The 22334-nt window shown below is 41.1% G+C and overlaps 1 protein-coding gene across 1 annotated transcript in view; it reads right to left on the minus strand.

The window, feature by feature from the left end:
* The window catches only part of LOC135257866 (potassium channel subfamily K member 10-like), a 53668-nt gene extending 32199 nt beyond the window's left edge, over positions 1-21469 (minus strand). Inside the window, exons 1-3 of the mRNA XM_064341067.1 lie at positions 20783-21469; positions 17427-17830; positions 570-684 (exon numbers count right to left, since the gene is read on the minus strand). Coding sequence (XP_064197137.1) covers positions 570-684; positions 17427-17830; positions 20783-20837 — 574 coding nt within the window. The 5' untranslated portion in view covers positions 20838-21469. The remainder of the gene's footprint in view (positions 1-569; positions 685-17426; positions 17831-20782) is intronic.
* Positions 21470-22334: the final 865 nt, after the last annotated feature.

Raw genomic sequence — 22334 nt, forward strand, 5'->3', positions numbered from 1 at the left:
TTTATATATTGGCCCAAACAACCAAGTTAACTCCATGTATACAACTGAATGTTCACCAAAGCAGTTAGGGTGAAGTGTTCAATACTCAAAGGTCCAGTCTGGGAAAACCTTTTTGTCTGGTCATTTATCTGACTATGCTGCACAGCTGAGACAGTAATCCCCTTCAAACGGAGAGGTCTGTGGTTTGTTTGTGTCTGCTTACAACTACTCTTCAAGGATCAGTGTCACTCAGACAGTCAATAAATCTTTACTGTCCTATTCTTGGACAATTGGTTTTGAGTGAATATGTATAGTGTGCACAGGCCTTCCAAGAATATTCACAAGTCTGCTACAAACATAACAATATAAATATCACTATAAAATAGCACAGACTTTTAAAAATATAATGGTAAATGTAGATCAAAAATAGTGTTATTGGGTGGGTTAGCTGAACACAAATACTACCTTAACTATAAAGGCAGCCTGCACACTTGTCAATTTTTACTCATCTCTAATCCTTTTAGGTAAAAGTGTTTATGACCCTGGGTGCTTGGAGCATAATGTATGCATGCTGCAGTGTGTGGTGTTACCTATGGTGGTGATCACTGTCCCTGCGAAGAAAAAGGCGCTCCCAAGGTCCCAGTGACTGGAATTATGGGTTTCTCCAATAGGGCTGACTCCAGCATTGGCAGCTTCTATGGAGCGCTGGGGAGGGGGGGGGGAAAGAGTGTGTCAAAACAATTACAGAAATCGGAGATGTCTTTGCTGCTTTTATTTTGAAATTATGAAATAGAATAATGAGAGAAATTTCATGGAATAAAGATCCAAAAAGAAGTCAATTGTTACAGCAGCTTTGTCATATAGTCTAATTCAGTGGTTCTCAAACTTGGTCCTGGGGCACCTCTGTGCATGCTGGTTTTCATTCCAACCTCAACTGCAATACCAGAATTTTAACAAGCTGTTATTTTTTCTTAATTAGGTGTTTTTTTAATGTTTTAGAGCTGGGGTCCTCAGTCTTATCCAGAAAGGGCCAGTGCGGGTGCACACACCTGATTATACGAATCAAGGTGCTTAGCAAAGACTCTAGTGTTTGATTAGTAGAATCAGGTGTGTGCACCCACACTGGCCCTTTCTGGGGACCCCAGCTCTAAAACATGAAAAGCACATAATTAAGAAAAAGTAATAGCTTGGTAAAATTCTGGGATTGCAGTTGAGGTCGGAATGAAAACCAACATTGTGGTCCTCCAGGACCAAGTTTGAGAACCACTGGTCTAATTTAATAGTAAATAAACAGTGTGATAACCCAAATCAGTTCCATCAGTATAGACAGTAGAGTAGTATTAATAAATTAATAATATAATTATGATATAATTATAATTAATGCACATTTAAAAGCAAAATCTATGGTCAATTAACCCCTTCGCGCAATCCCCCTAGTGGTCGGCATGCCAGCATGCCTAGTTTGCTGAACTCATTGCTCCTGCAACCAATGTATGAGTTGACAACAGAAACTCTGTGCTCTAGTTTCATTAGTAGACACTACACGACAACCATGCCGAATACAGAGTTTCGCAGCGCCATCATTGTCGCGCCTGTCGTTCGTTTAACAAGCACCCCCTACCTGCAGTCTCATCTGCAACTACACCCCCCACCCATGACACACAATAGTGTCTATCTGGGCATTCATAAAAATATTCTTTCACCACTAAAAAATTGCATTCTGTCATAGCAACAAGATAAACTCAACAATAGCCCTAAGATATGCCAATATAGCAGTGAAAACGCTACTCACTGAATAATGAAATAAACAAAACAATTTTTTCTAAAAGTATACTATATGTCATTCTACTGTCAATATCTGGGACTAAATATGGAATAAATATACAACCTTACCATTAGTTTTATGTGTAGAGATGTCCCTTTTGGGACTGAGTGGTCATGTATTGTCTTGGACAATCCGTTGGTGAAATTTGTGATGCTTGGGTACCTTCCAAAATAGCTGTGCGTAATACCACCCATGTTGTTTACGGTGTTGTCACCTTTTTTAGTACAATCTGGCAATTAATCTATCCAAATGGTAAAAGAATAAGCTTTCTAACTATGTATAATGTCTTTACTTTTGGAATAGGGTTTTATAGCTTAGCATACACTAAAGTTTTGTCTCATTATCCCTGCATTACGCATACACTCTGTGGTAGCAGTCAAAGACTGTGCACCTGGCAACTTTATTGATGACTTTCTCATTTCTTGGAAAATATTATTATTCTTGAGAACATCTGAGCATGGCTAAGACATATGTTTGCTCATAGACCTAGCTGATATACTGTTTTCTGGACTAAGTCAGAACTGGGGAACAACAGCATGTATTCTGTCTCTGTCTCTGTCTGCTGAACATAGATTAGATTTCATCGTCCAAATGTGAGTGCTACTACTGAAAGTATTTCAGTTATTTTTGCAATTTTTGAAATGGAGTGTCTTTCAATTGGTTAGTGGTATTTTACAATGAGGATATTTCATACTGTAATGTAAGTGTTCATTGGTAGCTAAGTAGTGTTTGTGTTTAATGCACCGGATGTGACCTGAACTGGAAACATTGCCAAAACGTGGTGGGCGGTTGAATATTGTTTTAAATGTCGTCCCATCCCCATACAAGAAATCATTACCTACTGTAGAGTACAGACAAACATACAAGAGTTAATGATTACACATTTAGGTACTGTACCACATTGTGTGATAATGGTTTTGCATTATTTTTTAATCTGATATCAATGTTTCATCTTAAACCTTCATAAGGGGCACATTTATATGCTTTATAACGGACAAAAAGCATTTTATTCATTTTTGGAGAAATTTGATATTCAGGATATTTAAGACCACTGTACTGATGGAAAGCTTGTAATTCCCACTTGAAAATGATGCAACAGTGAGTTTCTTGAGTCTAAACAGTTGTAGTGAAATGCATGAGTATGTTGTGATTTAGAGCAATGTATAATTTAGACATTTTGGATAGATTTGGAGACACTGGGTACACTGCTTTGTTTTTTCTTCAAAGATCATAGGTACTTCTACATATCCACCCTTCGAATTTACGCACTTGCGGTCAAGGAGTTTTTTATCCAGGACGTGTATAGTTTAACCTGTATTGTATATGGGGTCTTTCAGTATTTCATTGCAAACCAAAAAAGAGAAAATCCATTCAGTATTGTTAAGGCCTGCTTCATTTAAGCCATTCAGTCTCTGTGATGCTCACATTGAGAGTTATAAAGCTTTAACCCTCTGGGGTCTAAGGGTAAAATGAGGCACACTGGTGATTGTGCGATGCTCTGACATTTGTGTAAATTTCATCAACTTTATATACAGTGATTCCAAAGTGTTTCATATCTTTGTTTTCAGCACAGACTCAGCTACGATAATATGGCAGCAGTAAGTAGGTCATAATCATGTGTGGATTGTAAACTGCTCTAAAAACACACAAACTGTAAACAGTAGTTTTGAACATGCACAGGAATGTTGTAATAAAGCACAATTGTGACTAAGACTTTTGGTCACTGAAATGTGTTCATCAAGGTCTTGGGTATCAAAAGATGACAAAATATTTTAGCAAATCCAATGAGAAATATAAAATACATTGCTAAAAGTTAGTGTTGTGATTACTATTTTTCAACACCAGGTGAGAATGGGAGGGCAAATGGCCTTTCTGTAATGAATATGCATTGGGTAGGACGACCTGCCAGCTAAGTAGGCTATTCACACCTGGCCGCATGCCTCCCCACCACTAAGACAAAGACTCAGTGAGCCATTTAGAAGACAGAAACAAAGACATCTTTTGATTTTCAGAACATTTATTGAAGCAAACTATACGCATGGAAGATGAGATGAGACTGGTGTACTCTTGCAACGCTTGCGTGGCCTCTTAGCTAGTGGTGAACTAGGCCGTGTTTCCTGATCAGCATCTCTGTAAATATGATAAAAACAAAATTGTTAGGAAATGTGACATCAAATAAACTTTATTTATATAGCACATTTCCTTCAACAGGTGAAAATTAAATGTGCTTTACAAAAAAGGGGCAAACCACTAACTAATGAAAACAAAACTTAGGAAATGTGACATGGTTACATCATATACAAACAAAGAACCAAACAAACACAACCAGACGCAGAGAGGTAGCCTATAATTTTGAGAAGCAATGGTTAGAATCGTTCATAGTGTGGGAATTTACAAGCGCGCATATTAGTGAATATTCCTACAAACACACAGAGAATGCAATACAGCACACATTTACAAATAATGCAAGCTATCAACGAAACAACATTAGCTAAACTAAATAAACATTGCTATTCCAGCTCAACTACACGCAACTCATCAATAACAATGCCTCAATCTGAAGTAGGCTAGGTCTGTTTAGCTAGTATATATTGTTAGTGGTTATTATATTGCTATTTCCCGAATTTACTTACAGTATGCTAATATCGATTGTGCAAGGACATCAGTTTTAGAATCTTAGCCACGCCACGGGCTATTTATTACCAATATGATCGAAAAACATACAGTCTACCTGATACTTCTAACACAACCAGACGCAGAAAGCCTAGCCTATAATTTTGAGATGCAATAGTACAAATCGTTCGTAGTGAGGAAATTTACAAACGCGCATATTGCTGGGTATTCCTACAAACACACAGATACGTTGCAATACAGTACACATTTACCAATATGATCATAAGAAATATACTTACGCATGAAGTTGATCCTCAGCTGGATCAGTTCGCTTTTCGAAATGACACCGCTCTTCATCAGTGTCGGCTTCCGGACGGACCATTTTCCAAAATTAAACGAAATGTTCACCTCAAAAGAAGTGAATTAGGTGACACTTTGACATTCTATCCCGCTTTCGCAGACTTGGCATTTCTCACATGGATCTCGCATCGCCCCTCCTTTAGTCTCCTTCTATGGAGAGTAATTATAATGTTGTTAACATGTGAATGCGATTTGGGCGGACTTCCTGCTGAGCGAAATAGTAATGAGTAAAGTTTAACGAAGCATACATGATCTAATTAATCAAATTTAAAACTTTTAAAACAATTCATATTATTTGCCAATGGGCGCATTGGAAAGCCGCGATTCTAAGGTTTCTGTCAATGTTTTTGTTGCGTCTGTATGACAACAGCACGTGAAGTTAATCATCCAAATAGAAACGAAAGTTAATTTCATCTTGTCGAGCTCCACCGGCGGAGCTCTCGACCCCAGAGGGTTAATAACCCGGCCTGGGCTTTAGTTCGCTTCACATTCACGCTTGAAATGGAGGAAGCAGCGGAAAGGTTTAGGAAGGCAGTTTAAATCTCTAGGTACAGGTTCCAATCTGTATTCACTATATCTCACCCGTCAACAACGCAAAGATGAACCTTTTAATAGGTATACTGACGAGAAGTACAGTTTGTACTCTACATATGGCAATGCAGGTGACAACCCAAGTAAGGATAACCCTGATTTCCTGATGAATGTACTCGAGGGAAGTATAAGTATATACCAAGATACTGCGGGTAGGTCTGGTTATCGATCGAAGGACTGTAGCGACTTGATTTCGTGGGCGGCATGTTTAAACAGATATCATAGCGGTTTGAACAAGGGGGGCACAAGATCAGGTCTGAGGTCACAATCTCAAAACAAATTGTCTTTCCACATAGCTCCTGTACAGGAGATAGCTCCTTGTAGCAGCTGTGGGAAACCAGGGCATAACCAGGCAAACTGTTTTAGAGGGAGGAAGGTCCAGCGTAATAACTGTGACAAATATGGATACGTTGCAAAGGACCGCAAATTTGTGAACAGCCGGTGCAGAAAGTGTAACAAACTCGGCGTTGGGCAAGAGATTGCAAATCTGGAAATGAACGTCGGTCAGAACGAAGTAGTCAGCTCAATGTTGTTTCGCATAAACGATCATATTTACAAACAAGGGTGGGGGGCATATTGTGTAATATCCTCATAGACACAGGGGCTTCAGTATCTGTTACTAATGTCCGGGGGTTTCCTTGGACTAAGAGATCCACTGAAGTAACTGGTCTGGGAGGATCCCGGATCAAGGCATACTTAACTAAACCCATATTATTTGAAACCGAACACAAATTTTGGATAGGCCGCATTGGCTATTGCAAAGACCAGACAGAGGGAACTATTATGGGCATGGATATGTTAAATGACTTACAGTGTCAGTTGAACCTAGGAGATTCCCTGGCATTACAGATACCTTCCGATAAACATACTACAACAATTCTGCTTGTATACACACGCTGTAGGGAAGACTTTGTAGGCTGTGCAGAGGTACAAGTCATGGACAAACTTTCAGGTCCTCCTGAGGTATGGGCGGAAGACAAACTTGATTGCAGGCGCATCAAAATGCCCTGTTACAATCACAGGTAAACCACCCCCACCCACACGCCCTTACCCGATAAAAGCAGAGGCTATAGACGCAGTTAAAAAAACGATTGAGGAACTCATGAAAAGGGAAGTGGTGGTGGAGACTCAGTCAAAATGTAATTCACCAATTTTTCCTGTAAAGAAGCCTGATGGCTTATGGCGCCTTACTGTTGATTACCGGAACATAAATATGCATGCAGACTAATTAACAGCCCTAGTGGCAGAACCATCCTTTCCACTGTTCTGAGTGATCACTGGTTTTTGGTCTATCCCCGTTGCCAAGGATAGCCAATTTGGTTTGCTTTTACTGTTGAAAATAAACAATGTACATTCACTCGACTTAGCCAAGGCTTCCACAACTCTCCGACTTTGTTTCACCGCGCGTTAGCTGATGTAATTGATAGCCTCCCTGAAATCAAATCATGCGTGCTCCAATATGTTGATGATTTATTCATTTCATCCAAAGATATGGACACACATCGCAGAGATCTGGATGTTATTTGAAAACATTTGGCAGATAATGGTGTGAAGTGCAACCCATGTAAAGCGCAGATTGCACAACCAGAAGTTGTCTACCTGGGTTATATGGTTTCACAGGGTTGTAAGAGACTGACCACGAACCAAATTGAAGCCATAACGGAGTGTCGGCAACCCATTACAGTACGAGCGCTACGCAAAATACTTTTTAATTATTGTCAGACACATACACTCCCAGCCACTTCATTAGGTACACCTGTTCAACTGCAAACTGCACCCGTTAACACAAATACCTAATCAGCCAATCACGCGCCAGCAACTCAATGCATTTAGGCATGTAGACATGGTCAAGACGATCTGCTGAAGTTCAAACCAAGCATCAGAATGGGGAAGAAAGGTGATTTAAGTGACTCTGAACGTGGCATGGTTGTTGGTGCCAGACGGGCTGGTTTGAGTATTTCAGAAACTGCTGATCTACTGGGATTTTCACGCACAACCATCTCTAGGGTTTACAGAGAATGGTCCGAAAAAGAGAAAATATCCAGTGAGCGGCAGTTCTTTGGGTGAAAATGCCTTGTTGATGGCAGAGGTCAGAGGAGAATGGCCAGACTGGTTCAAGCTGATAGAAGGCAACAGTAACTCAAATAACCACTCGTTACAACCGAGGTATGCAGAAGAGCATCTCTGAACGCACAACACATCAAACTTTGAAGCAGATAGGCTACAGCAGCAGAAGACCACACTGGGTGCCACTCCTGTCACCTAATGAAGTGGCCGGTGAGTGTATACCCAATTACTCAAAAATTGCCCAATCGATAAACAACCTATTAATGGGAGCGGGTGGTCCACATGACAAGATAGAATGGTCTTCTGAGTGCGAGACTGCCTTTTCCATTTTAAAACAGAAACTTTGCACCTCCCCGGGGTTAGGGCTCCCCAACCCACTCGTGGCTTTCACACTGTATACTCATGTAAATGCAGGACACATGGTGGCGGTGCTTACACAAAAATATGGGGACAGACAAAGGCCGGTTGCGTATTTCTCCTCCAATTTAGATGCGGTTGTCAAAGCAATGCCTGACTGTCTACAAGTTGTTGAAGCGGCATCGATTGCCTTAAATCAAGCGCTGCCATTAATAAGTACACAGGTTTATGTTGTCATACCTCATTCTGTTCTGTCTATTCTGTCAGGCAAAAGGTCAAGAGCAGTACACGTGGCCCGATGGACTTGATGAGAAACAAGTCTTCTGATGCCATCAGTACATTTAAAATATATAACTACTTTGAACCCAGCTACCCTCCTCCCAACCCCTGATGAGGGACAACTTCATCACTGTTGTGTTGACGAGGAAGGTATTAGATGGGAAAAAAAACACACAGGATGGGCTGTGTACACAAGATGGAAAGTCAAACATGGCAGACTGGTGAATCAGTCAGCACAGGTTGCAGAATTATGTGCATTGGCAGAAGCATGTTGTAACCCAGATTAAGTAATGGGTCACTAGAAATTAATAATAAGAATAATAATCTGTAACATGCAACATTCTCCTAAAAGGACTGTGCTATCATCACATGAATTTGCTTTTGTAGCATTTCATTAACAACCGTGGTATAACAGTTTAGAGACAAAAAAAAAATGGCATTGTATTTAGTTTGGTGAATTATCTAGTTAGATTCAGCTATGCAGTCTAGTTACCTACGTCGGTTGCCATGGAGTATGTTACATTTCATGTCACCGAGTGCTGTGCTAACTCGCTGCCTGCTGTGCAAACAACTTCCCTTACAGCTAGCTAGCTAGCTAGCGGACTGGCTAGTGCACTGGAACTACCTAGGTGTATCGTGCTGTGAATGGGCTGTAACGTACAGTACAGACGCAAATGGTATCTTGGTTTTAAGAGCCAATAGGGTATCTCACAATCACACTTGGTACACGCCCCCTCTCTTCTCCGGTAGCCAGTCCAGCAGTTAAAACAAACCACGCTTGGATTGAGAAGACACTAGACTGTTGCTGAGGAAAAGAGTTTAAAAAGTGGGTAAAACCAGATAAAAGTTTGAAAGACGCCATAAATGAAAACAGCTCATCTTCCTTGTTCACCCTGCACCGCAGAGTGTGGATAAGAGGCTGTTTGAACGAGAATATTGAGTTGTGCCACACAGAATTGGTCAGGTTTTTTGTTATGGTTGAAACCATTGAATCCTTGATGGCGAGCCGTCCCAGGAAGACAGACTGAAGACATGACATGAAGATCCCCTTCTTTGCTCGGATCCTGTAAAAATACACAGACTGAGTCCAACCTATCTCCACCAGTGTGGTAGGACTGAACTGCACCAACGCTCGCACTGGCTCGCGCAGTGCCATTGGACTTTACCACACATTCCACTCATTGGGGTATTCTTTATGAAGTTGATGGGTGTGGGTCAAGATATTGTGTGTTTGTAAGTATTGAATTGTGTTAATGATACTTACCTTGAGGTTGTAAATTTTGGAATTATACTTACTGTAATATTTGTTTACTTACCTTGATACAATCTGTCAAGTGTGAAGTCAGGTAGACGGGTGCACCCTAGAGTTGGAACTATTTGGTTACACTGAAATTGTTTTCTTTTAATCATTTGATTATATGCTTGTTCCATTTTCTAGTTAAAAAAAAAAAAATACAAGCCAGAAATTTCTTTGCATAAGATCTGTGTGTGCGTGTGATCACTGACATCCCAAAACTGCTTTGTGGACGAACCTTAATAATCATAACTGGTCCAGCATAACACTAATTGTGCACTGCAGGTGTTATAGTGTACAGTAATGGGAGGGACTGACGTAAACATATACGCTGATTCACGTTATGCTTTTGGGGTAGTGCATGATTATCTGAACTTATGGGCTAACAGGGGGTTCCTTACCAGTGCAGGATCACCAATACAAAATGGGGGAATGGTAGAAAATTTGCATAAAGCCATAGAACTACCAAGGAATGTGGCAGTGATTAAAATTAAAGCACACACAAAAGGTACAGACCCACACTAAAATGGTAATAGATGGGCAGATGAATGGGCCAGAAAGGCAGCCACAGATTGAGAAGTAACAGCTCCTGTTGCAACTTTGCAAATTGCACAGTCGTCCCCCAAAGAAAATGTTTCACAGCTAGAACAGGTCGACCCATGAGGACTCCCAGGGACTTGTGTATTGCAGGAGGAGAATTGCATGTGATGGGGGATAGATTGCTGGAATATTTTAAGCTTTTGTCTCAGTGTGGACCCAAGGACAAAACCTGATCCAGGGACAGACCAGGAGGAGAGCCCTGCAGTCCAACCCAGAGACCAGGTCCTGGTGAGGTCCTTCCAGAAAAAGACATTTGGCCCTCACTGGACTGGACCACATACCGTGCTACTCACCACCCCATCAGCCGACCGCCTGACCGGAATACCAACATGGATTCACCTGACTCGTCTGAGAAAGCACGTAAGTCAAACGAAGCATGAAGCTCAGCTCAACCCTTCTTCCCCACAAAATTCTCGGAAGTCTATTTGTGCTAACACACCTTAAGGCCAAAGATATGCGGATCCGCAGTTCTAAAATGTGCACCAACGTGAGTGGATGCAGCTGGACTTGGGAGCATATCTTTAATCAAAATGGATGGGGATCTTTCCAATGTAACAAGGACATGTGGAAAATTGTGAACTGTCAATTGTGGGGTACAGCGGTGTACTGGCCATCGGGCATACCGTGACAAATCCTGGTGGGCCGCCGCATCGGTGGGCCGGTGGACCGTCAAAAAATCCATAAAGTTTTTACCGGCCCTGTCTGTCCCTTTACCGGCTCTCTCTGTGTGCCTGTCATTAGGGGTGCGCCGGAGAGCATGCTGCGTGCGTGTTCCGGGACTGGGCTCAATGGCCAATCACAACCAAGTTAGCTAATTCGCGTTAACATTGTAATGCAAAAGTAGCATGCAGCAGTTAGACGGCTAACGAAAGCCATGGACAAGTAAATGTCAAGAAGTAAAGGAGGGGCCGAAAAAATTAGAGAAAAAAGGAAGCAGGCATTAGAGGCACAGGCTTCCAAATGTAAAAATGAATCGACATACTGTTTGGGCATCAGCATCCTCAAGTGGCCAGCAGACTGAAGTGGTAAGATGGACGTTAAATTATAGGCTAGGCTACATGTTCAGTTAAAACTACTGTAACTTGTGGTTACAAAACGACCCTACTGATAGGCTACTTGTTACTATTTAAGCCACGCTGATGGCGTATTACAATATAAGTCTGTGCCTACTGAAATATGTCCTGGAATAGACATATGCTACTTTCCATTGCAAAAGCCTGCAGAATCACCTGTCAACAATAAAAGACTATATCACTACCAGCAAGGACTAGGGTGCTAAATCTAGCAGGCTATGAAAACGCTGCTCACTGAATAATGAAATAAACGAGACAAAGTTTTAAAAAATGATATCATGTCATTCTACATTCAATATCTGGGACTAAATATTGAATAAATATACAGCCTTACCATTGGTTTTACATGCAGAGATGTCCCTTTTGAGACTGAGTGGTCATATTTTGTCTTGGACAATCCGTTTGTGAAATATATGCGCATTAGTGATGCCGTGCATAGCTGTGAGTAATACCACACGTGTTGTTTACGGCATTGTCGCCCTTTTTAGTACAGTCTGGCTTGATTGAAATTCATTTATTCAGTAGGTGAGAGTATAAGCTTTCTAACGATGTATAACATGTCTAATTTTGCTTTTGGAATAGCATTTTATAGGTCAGCGTAACCAAAAAATTTCTTATCATCGCATTCTATGGTAGCAGTAAAATACGCTGCACCTAACGAAACGTTGTCAACAATTTTTCGTAATTTATTGGAAAATACTATTATTATTGAGGACCTCTGGGCATGGCTAAGCCATATGTTTGCTGATAGACCTAGGCCTATCTGACATTGTTTTCTGGAGCAAAACAGAAGCGGATAGAACCGTCATTGATTTGCTGTCTCTGTCTCTATCTACTGAACACAGATAAAATTTCATCATTTGCTATGTAAGTATTACTGCTCAAAATATTTTGGTTATATACATTATTTTTAAAATTGAGCATCTTTTAGCTAGCTATTGAATTATATTCAAAACAGCGGTTACTACAAGCGCAATCGTTGACAAAGATACGGAAGAAAATGCATCCCGTAGCCATGAGTTAAATACGGAACGGTTACCTTAGTAGAAAGGTTACAATTCCTGAAGGAATTCTGTGGGCTTGCTTCAAATTCCAACTGACATTGTCATCAAGCCTCAATGTATTTCAATAAGGGCGCATAGCTCAGAACAAGCACGAAACCGTCCAGACCCACGGCGCTCCGTAGCGTTACATATACAGCCGGGGATCAGCAAGTAGCAATTATGTTTCAGGGATTAGTCATATCCTAAAAGTGTCATAAGTAAAACTTGGATAACTATATAACTAGCTAGCTATGGCATGTCCTCACCTCTGTAACGTAATTTGTTGTCCTCCGTGTGTCCATACTCGGTGGTTGTAGCATCCGTGTGTCCATACATTTGTATCGGTGGTTGTAGCTGTGTGTCATTAGCTCCTACTCATCATGCGTGCAGGACAGCATCTGTACGTGGGTTGTAGCTGTGTGTCCATAGCTCCTATTCATGCGTGCAGGATAGCATCCATACGCGCTAACTAGGTTAACTAAAGTAGGCGAAACGCTAACATGTTAGGGTTAGCTAAAGTAACATTAGGTGATAAAGCTGTGCTTAAAAATCTTGTGCCGTTCGAAGTGCGTCCTACTAAACATCCATGAGTGAGTGAGTGACCACCTGCGCATGCGTCCTACTAAACGTCCGTGAGTGAGTGACCACCTGCGCATGCGTCCTACTAAAGCGTTCCACTAAACGTCCTGGACTGACCACAAAAATTGCTCACAAAAAGTTGAATATTTCAAAAAGTTTTGAATATTCCAATAATCAAGCAACAATGTCTGGAACTAGCCGGTCATTTTGGTGTAAAAAGTTTGAATGTAGTGCAAAAACTGTGGAGTAGTTAGAGCTAGAAAAATTGGGCGGAAAGTACAGATAATAATAAGAAATATGAAACATAGCAAGAGTAATAAGGGACGATTCCGTATTTTGTGGGATGGTTGGCAACCTTAAATGAAGCCAGCAACAGTAACTACAACGTTAATTCAACGTTGCCATCAATTGTAAAATTGGACACTGAAAATGGGAGGAGATGTAACAACAATTCAAAATCGACAGAATACTGATTTAACTGTTTTAAGCTGTTTAACTACCTTAGAATGCTGGATTTTGCAGCGCATACATTTTAGATCTGTTAAAAGGCCGAGGTGTCCATTTACTGAGAATCAATGCACACCCTTGGACACTGTGACACAGATGGTTTACTATATGGCTATGTAGGTTAGCTATATCAATTTTGTATATCAACATGGAAATGTACTGAAAACACTAAACTGATCTTATGTTGTTGACAGGATGAGTTGTCGATGTGAAAGTGATTGACTGCATGCAGCCAACCCTTGCTTGCTAACTAACTAAGTAAAACCAGAGATTCTCTAGTGTTACGACCTGGTCTAGGGTCAGGCTGTTACAGGATGAATGATAAGGGAAATGAGTAGGGAACGGGTACGGGAATTGTACTTCAAACCGACCAGTAACTTCGGTCCCTATCTGCCTATCCAAACCTAACTGAAAGCTGGCTAGCCTTGGTACTGGGCATGGGGCAACTTTGAACGCGGAGCTTCAGACAAATAGTCGGCAGTCTGAAACCAAAATCTGAATAGCGTTCCACAACAGAGAGTTAAAATTCCACCCAGAGTACCTTACAAAATAATAAAGGAAAAATAACAAAGAAAAATAACAAAGTTGTGTCCTGGTGGTAGGATCTGCAGCCCACCAGGGAACACACTAACTAACCCAAGCTCTATACAAAGAGCAAAGGGCAAAACGAGTAGAGGTCAAGAACGAGTGAATGGTCAAACACGAAATTCAACTAGTAAACAAACAAAAGGGGCTAGGCAAGAAACGGAATTGAATATGAGAGCGAATTGTGCCGACACACAAAATCATGGGGCAAAAAAACTATAATGGCCAGGGTAGGAATCAGAGTCCACGTGAATGAGTCAGTGGTCATACACAAGATCTAATCAGAAAACAAACCAGAAGGGCTAGACGTGAATCGGAATCAAACAAGAAAAGGGTTGAATACGCTAATAAGTCAAACGAAGTTATCACCATACACGACACACCAAGCGCAACTTCAAAGCGCTAGTCTACACTGGTGAATGGAGAATGGCGGCTTTTTCAAGCTGAGTTACCAGAGACAGAAATAGCCAATCAGATGACAAACCAGAAAGATGAAACACACATGTAACAGAGACAAATATAAACAAAACTTATGACAGGGGTCATAACACTACATAGAACCTTCTACAGTAGCTAGCTAGTCTATGTTCAACTCAATTAGTACATACTGATTTAGCCAACTGTTAAACAGACAATGAATAGATGGTATATACTTTTTGCTATCTTGTCATCACTTAATTGCACACCTCTTGTTTGACTTGCTAAATTTTTGCAATGCGTTATATAGTTGTGTAGCATTAGCTTATTTGGCTAACTCCTAGGTAGTTAGCTAACTGTACCCCAGCTGTGTCCTATCAGTAGCTCAGCAAAAGGTTTTTAAAAATCCTAAATGTATTCTCTATTATGTGAAGAAATATGTAAAGGACACATCAGCAGCTCTCGGACACATTAATTTCGTTGAAGGTAGCTAGCTATCTTTAGAAAAATGGTTTGAGATCCCTTACGGTACATTTTAGTATCAGATCGTTAGCACAACACTGTTCCTCAAACTAAAGGCTTCACATCTCGTCTCACATCCTGAAATGGTTGCCTGTAAATGTACACCGATCAGCCACAACATTAAAACCACTGACAGGTGAAGTGAATAACATTGATTATCTCGTTACAACAGCACCTGTCAAGGGTGGGATATATTAGGCAGCAAGTGAACAGTCAGTTCTTGAAGTTGATGTGTTGGAAGTAGGAAAAATGGGCAAGCGTAAGAATCTGAGCGACTTTGACAAAGGCCAAATTGTGATGGCTAGACGACTGGGTCAGAGCATCTCCAAAACGGCAGGTCTTGTGGGGTGTCCAAGGAAGGACAACCGGTGAACCGGCGACAGGGTCATGGGCGCCCAAGGCTCATTGATGCACGTGGGGAGCGAAGGCTAGCCCGTCTGGTCCGATCCCACAGAACAGCTACCATAGCACAAATTGCTGAAAAAGTTAATGCTGGCTATGATAGACAGGTGTCAGAACACACAGTGCATCGCAGCTTTCTGCGTATGGGGCTGCGTAGCCGCAGACCGGTCAGAGCTGTTTTGGCGGCACGAGGGGGACCTACACAATATCAGGCAGGTGGTTTTAGTGTTGTGGCTGATCGGTGTATAATATAATTAGCTAGGATCTTTTCCTTTAGTAGCTAAAACTAGATACTTATATTTTGTATTTGTTTGATCACTTTTCAATAGAAATAGCGTTATGGAAAAATAGTGGTCAGCGAGCATCTTACATGCCTGATGCCGTTTTGTCTAATGCCTTTTTTCCCCGAGGCTGTGGTGTCTGTGGGCACTTAGACATCTTAGACTTGACACTCTTTTTCCCGAGACCAGAAGCCTTTTAGTCTGAAGAATGATTTCCACATTTTGTCTGATGTCTGAAAACTGATGCTAAGGTTTGAGGATGTCTTAAGATGTACAGCATAACCCGTGGTCTACAACATTCTCTATTTCGGCTTTGGCTGGCTGTGGTACCATCCATCTTGCTTTTGAATCTTATGTCGAAAAAACTTTGCATATGCAACATTTACATCAAATTGCATCATATCCAGAGAAAATGGGTATTTTTATGTAAATGGTTGAAGATTTCATGAATCTAAGTGCATAATAAATAGCATCTGAAAAATTCCATCTAATATTCTTTAACTCACAATAAAAAAGATCTGTTACAGAGTTGGTTTTATGGAAAACTGCCTTTGACCCCATGCATTCTACTCTGTTTAACCTAGTTTTAGTGCTCATACTCCCCCCCGAAGGTGGAACCATATATTCATGTAGATTGCATATCTCCCTATGACAAAATATCTGGTGCCACTGTGGGCAGGGTTTACAGTGGGTGTGCAGCTCACCCAGTTGACTTGCTGTATCAGTGGTGATATCAATCAATTAAAGAGTGTTCAAACTGCACACACTAACTAGCCTCATTTTTTAAAACTCATCTTTTTAAAACATTTTTTTATTTAAACATTTTAAAACTTTTTTTACATCTCAAAAATAAAGTATTAACAAGACCAGGTCAAATCCTAGTATATGGCCGGACCTAACACGCTTCATCCGGCCGATCAATGGTGTAACTTCATCACTCAGTCACTCAGTCACAGACATTTGCATTTGTAAGGCTGGCCCTGCTGTTGCGGTCCAGCCAAAAATAATGAAGTGTAGTTTCAGGACAATAGTTTGCACTGGCACTCAAACAAAAAACAGTTATATGCTTTGTCCAATTCTCCAAACCAAACTTAATTTAGACATTAATTTTTGCTGTGGCTCAAACTGAGCTTGTGGAGTAAATTTGCTGCCAAAGATGTTGGCTGTCATTTTATAGGCACTAACATAACAGGATATGACAAAGAGCACTAGTTATTCACAGGGTATTTCCCAAAATTCTCCAAGGAGGCCTTGCAATGTCTGCTGGACTGCAATGCTAGGACAATGAATTTAGGAGACATTGGGTAGTACTGCTTTGGAATACAGATTCTTTCATTTCTGTGAGGCAAGATAGCCTATATTGTTTGTAGTACAGTAACTTGGCGTCATTTTGATGTCAATACTTTCAATGGCAGACCTAGATTTAGCCAGTGTGAATGAATGACTTATAGACAGTGCTTCGTAAGTGTGAGTAACTTGGCATTTTTGTATGTTCAAATCATGTTTTTAATGAGATTAAACTCTGCCATAGCAGGTTTCAAATTCCATTACATAAAAGACAGATAGTCAAAATTACTTGGACTGAGTGGCAGGTTTGTGAATTCCAATAATAAAATATAATAAATAACAGGCCTGGCTAAAAGTATATTTTGATTTACCTTTGATATGTGAATGGAAAAGTAGCAGCTTTTTCAGGTCCTCCCGCGAACAAGGTTTTCTCCTTGATAAGTTAAGGATAAGTAAATCCATCTGATCACCTGAGTGACAGCTCAGGAAAAGACTGCGGCTATTTTTTCTGATTAATCAGGAAATATGGATTTTCAGGCAGAGGCAGATGACACGGGTATATCATGTGCATTCATGACAAGAGATTTTGTATACTTTGACAGGAGAGAATGTTAAGCAATGAAGCCATACACTGGCCCCAGGAACACTCGTGGTTTAAAAATCAGCATTTTATGACTAATCAAGAAAAGCCTGTAATAATCATGCCCCAGCAGCTGTGCATCCTGGCCAAAATAGAAGCAGGTTTTCAGCATGTGGCAGGCTTACCATAATGAGCCTCTCCAGCTCCTTGGGTGTTACACAGGAGTGCTTCTGCAGAAATACGGCCTTCTCCTGTGTGATGGTGTCCTTCTGACTGCTCTCAAAGGGCTGCTCCAGTGCCCGGAACACCAGGCCCCCCACCACCAGGTAGGCCACCACAACCACGAAGATGGCCAGCACCGTTTTCCACTTCATGACAGTCTGGAGGGCCGAGCCGTCCGCGCTGTCCATACTCGTCACCATCACCGAGCGCGAGGACACGGAGAGACGGGGCAGCGGAGATAGGCTGCCCGAGCGCAGGTCACAGCCCATAGGGTTCTGCATGGTGGCCACGCTGGCATGGACCAGACTGGACTGCAGCATTCCTGGCTGGATCTTCTTCGGGGAAACCGTGTTGGTCTGGACTGGCACTGTGGTTGAGGAGGGGTGAAAGGAGAGGGAGAGACTTGGACCAGGGCAGACATGGTCAAGACACGCAACTGATGCGCAGTTGTGAATCTGAAAATGAGGAACATAAGAAGCTAGCTCACATTCATACACAAGTACTCAAATACAAGCAAACACACACAAGCACACACACACATATGCCCATATACAGACACAAACATACACACACACATGCTGATACATGCACACATGTTCACATACACACACATACACTTGCACATACTGGGGGTCGGGTCTCTCCCTGCTGAGCACGGAGGAAGTCATTAGTGCTTTTTGCAGAGCTGCATGACGAGTGTAATGTCTTTCCCCATTAGATGTATAACCTGGAGAAGCCCATTCATTTTTAATAAAGAATAGACTTCTATCAAAGAAAGTCTTCAGCATTGGTTCTGTTAAAAAAAAACTTTTGTGTATCAAATGGAGTATAAATGGGGTCCACTGAAGAAGTTACAGGACATTAGGGGTAGAACGGGAATAAGATTACCAGTGTTAGCTCCCTTGCACTTCATTAGATCAGGAAAAAGACCAAGGCTTAGTAGGCATGAGAAAATCATACTAGCATAGGTATTTGTACATGCCCCGTTCTACAAATTCCAAATAAAGGTAGCATTATGCAAGCACAATAATAATTTTACATACACAAGGAACATCTACAGCTACAACATACAAACGTGGAAGCACTGTTCAAACATATTGTAGGTAGAAATGAATGTCCCTGACTAACCATGATGCACACACAAAAGATTGGCCAACATTTATGTCTTCTTCACACATCCCAGAATTCCTAGATTACACAAAACTATTGAGCAATGAGGGCAGCACATAAGAGTACCACCAAAAGAGGTAACTAATCACAATGAGTGACGGGCTGATGTCTTGATATCCTAATGGACCATGTGATGACATAGATAGGGACAAGTGTCTGTTTCCATTCAGGGACAAGAGTAGAACAATACAGGCATTTTAACACATCTGTACCCCTCTCTGCTGCAGAAAAAAAAACATTACATCCAGCCTGCTACCAGTGCACTGGACAAGCATGCTTTGGGAGTTTGACACTAGTTGTCTGACAGCTGTTCTATAATGGTGGCACCCTTCTGGTGTTTGCTGATGTGTCACATTAAATTTAGTAACAGAAAAATGCCTCTGACACCCTCCTGTGAATGGGTCTGTCAAAGAATATAACACACAACAAGAAACCTAATCCTTGAACTGGGTATACCTCACATTTTTATTTGGGTCTTCTCCATTCCCTCCGTGACTCGCTAATTTAACAGGGGAGACATAGCAAAGGTACAACCATGTAGAAAACCAGATTACAGATTACAAATGACCTTTCTAACATTGCAGAAATTTTCTCCACAAATCAAGCACAATTATCCTTGAATGTAGCTACTGGGGTAATATTTAACCCAACATCTCTCTCTGCACCAGTGAGTGGTGAAGGCAATGCATTATTGAATGAAAACACTGATTCTGAGTAAGGATAACACACGCATTTAAATGTATGTGCCTGTGTTTATTATTTCTTTTTTTACATCTGAAATAGGAAAGAAATGTGGATAATATCAGTCAAAGGCAATGCTTTTCTTAAATAGTCACATTCTTATTTTGAGAAGGACAACTGACGTCATCCGAATTGCACATCACATCGTCAATAAAACAAAAAGGATTTATGGCCCCCGCGAAACCTACGAGAAACGTGGACATCGTAAAATACTATGGAAAATGTGTAACACTTTATCCCGACTACTGGGAAAAATTGACAATAATTGTTTAACACACGTGTTGCGCACAAAAAATTCCTTTAGTCCCAACACAGAAGGTAGGCCTACTTCGATTTACTACAGTTAAGCGAACATGAATCACCCTACACAGATTTCAACGTTAGCTAGGTATCACGTGACCGAGCGTGTGGATGTGCTTTTTGGTACGTGCTGTATACATGCAGTAGCCTACATGTCACTATGTCGCACCATACTTCTTAATACAATCACCTGTAGTAGAGAAGCTAACCGCACTTTCGGAAATGAACATATTGTCATTGACCTCGCTCTTTACAAAGTGCTTTTATGCAATAAAGATACAGGTTCATGTGCATCCAATGCACATCCTCAGGGAACATATCAAAACCTATTGCAAATGAACTCTTGTCTTATGCGTAACAGAATGCTGCATCACTGGAATCCAATGTATTTTTCATTCGACTGTTAATCATGTCTTAAATAATAACGGGCTAGGTTTCGGCATTAATACGGTTGGGGACCTCGGGTGCAACGCGTGAAATCAAACAGCACGAGTTGTATGTTAAAAGAGCCGATAACCAGAACAGCCAGTTGGATTCCAAAACGCATGTAGAACCCCATTTCCATGTTAATGCGCTGTTTCTGCGGTGCGGCAGCGCACTTAATCCAGGCGAACCGCCGCAACGAATTCTTTTATTGTAGACAGGCTGCATGCAGAGCCCATCTGCCGTCTCTCCAAGACCAAGACCAGAAGACAGGACTCAGACGACAGTATACCCCTCCCAGACACCGGGTATATAACCTAAAAGTTGTAATTAAGCTAATTAATGTTATGGTAAAATGTGTAACATAAATAACTATAAATCCATACATATCAACAATATAATGTCTTAAAGTCATCACACGCAATACAAGGTGACAGAAGCAGTGTGGCACATAGGCTGCAGCTCAGCATAGTACTTGTTTATCTGAATTTTTCTAAAGCAACTACAAAATAGGTAGGTACGCTGGATAATCGTCCTTCATTCACTTGTTACTGACCAAGGTACATGACAGTGTTTCATAATATAATGATATCCTACCCTAAGATTAAACACGCTATTGCAGACCACACACTCAACACGGCAAAGAATAAACTTCAACTCCGTATGGTAATATCAACAAACAAACCTTGGGGGGGACTCCAGTTTCCTGGCTTTCGAGGGTTCTCTGTTGGAAATTTCATCTTGACCTTTTCCCGTTTCCAACAATGAGTAAAAATTGGCGCTCAACGCCGCATGTTATATAAAAATATAACAAAATATTTCTTCATCTACTCAGACAGCGCCCTTCCTTGGGACGCTTTGTTTTTCGTCTGACAGAGGATGGAGATGAGGAGAGAAACAGGGACCCGCATCGTGCGTGGCTTCTTATTCTGCGCGTGTCGAGGGGGGTGAGCGGTGCACACTCCGGCAAATTTATCGTAATGAACTATGCTCGCTCCTCGGAACCCTTCAAGGAAAACCCGTGCACACCACGATTCTATCACTACTGCAGTATTAGACGGGAACACACCCGGCGTCTGTAAACAAAGAGAATTTTAATGGACTCCGTGTTCCGAAGGAAGCAGACGGTAGTGAACTTCACGCCAACATGTTTTACGGGCATCGACCCAATCGCCGCAATACTGCTGTGGAGAAGACTTCAGTAGACCGATCATTACACAACCGTGTCCTCGTATATTCGTCTCCCGAATGCCCTTGTGATTGTGTACAGTTAAAAGGCACAGCGACTTAGGAGCGCGTACCCAGGTTTGGAACAGAAGTCAACGCTACGGTTATAATGCATAGTACTGCCCTCGTTTCCTTTATGTTAAATGATTGGCTACGTAGGCTACTCTTCCCAAAATATATTGTTACTGAGAGAGGAATTCAGAAACAAATGCGACAAGATCCCTCTCACAGAAAAGAAAGTCTCTGCGGAAAAATTACCATACCATGACTTCTACTGAACACAGCATGACATCATCTAAGCCATGTCAAACCATAACAAAAAATCGTGCATGGTTATTGTTGTTCCGACCATTCTCTTTTTTCATCTGTATGAGGACTAATTTGTACGAATTTTAGTGTGGATGCGTTAAAGCTGTTGTATGTACGAAGGTCCAAATGGCCGGTTTAAAAATACAACAACAACAGTAATAATAATAATAACAATAATAATAATAATAATTATTATTATTATTGGTGTGGTTGCCTTAGGCAAACACACTACTATTATCTCACATATTATTAGTGTGGTTGCCTTAGGCAATCACACTACTATTATCTCACATATTATTATTATTATTAGTGTGGTTGCCTTAGGCAATCACACTACTATTATCTCACATATTATTATTATTATTAGTGTGGTTGCCTTAGGCAATCACACTACTATTATCTCACATATTATTATTATTATTAGTGTGGTTGCCTTAGGCAATCACACTACTATTATCTCACATATTATTAGTGTGGTTGCCTTAGGCAAACACACTGTTATTATCCAACATATTATTAGTGTGGTTGCCTTAGGCAATCACACTACTATTATCTCACATATTATTATTAGGGGTCCAAGCAGCGAAGCTGGTGGAACCCTATTGTATCTGTTAGGATTATTAGGGGTCCAAGCAGCGAAGCTGGTGGAACCCTATTGTATCTATTCGGATTATTATTATTATTAGATGTCCAAGCAGCGA

Source organism: Anguilla rostrata, chromosome 6 (assembly GCF_018555375.3).
Source record: "Anguilla rostrata isolate EN2019 chromosome 6, ASM1855537v3, whole genome shotgun sequence".
NCBI classification, from domain to species: domain Eukaryota; kingdom Metazoa; phylum Chordata; class Actinopteri; order Anguilliformes; family Anguillidae; genus Anguilla; species Anguilla rostrata.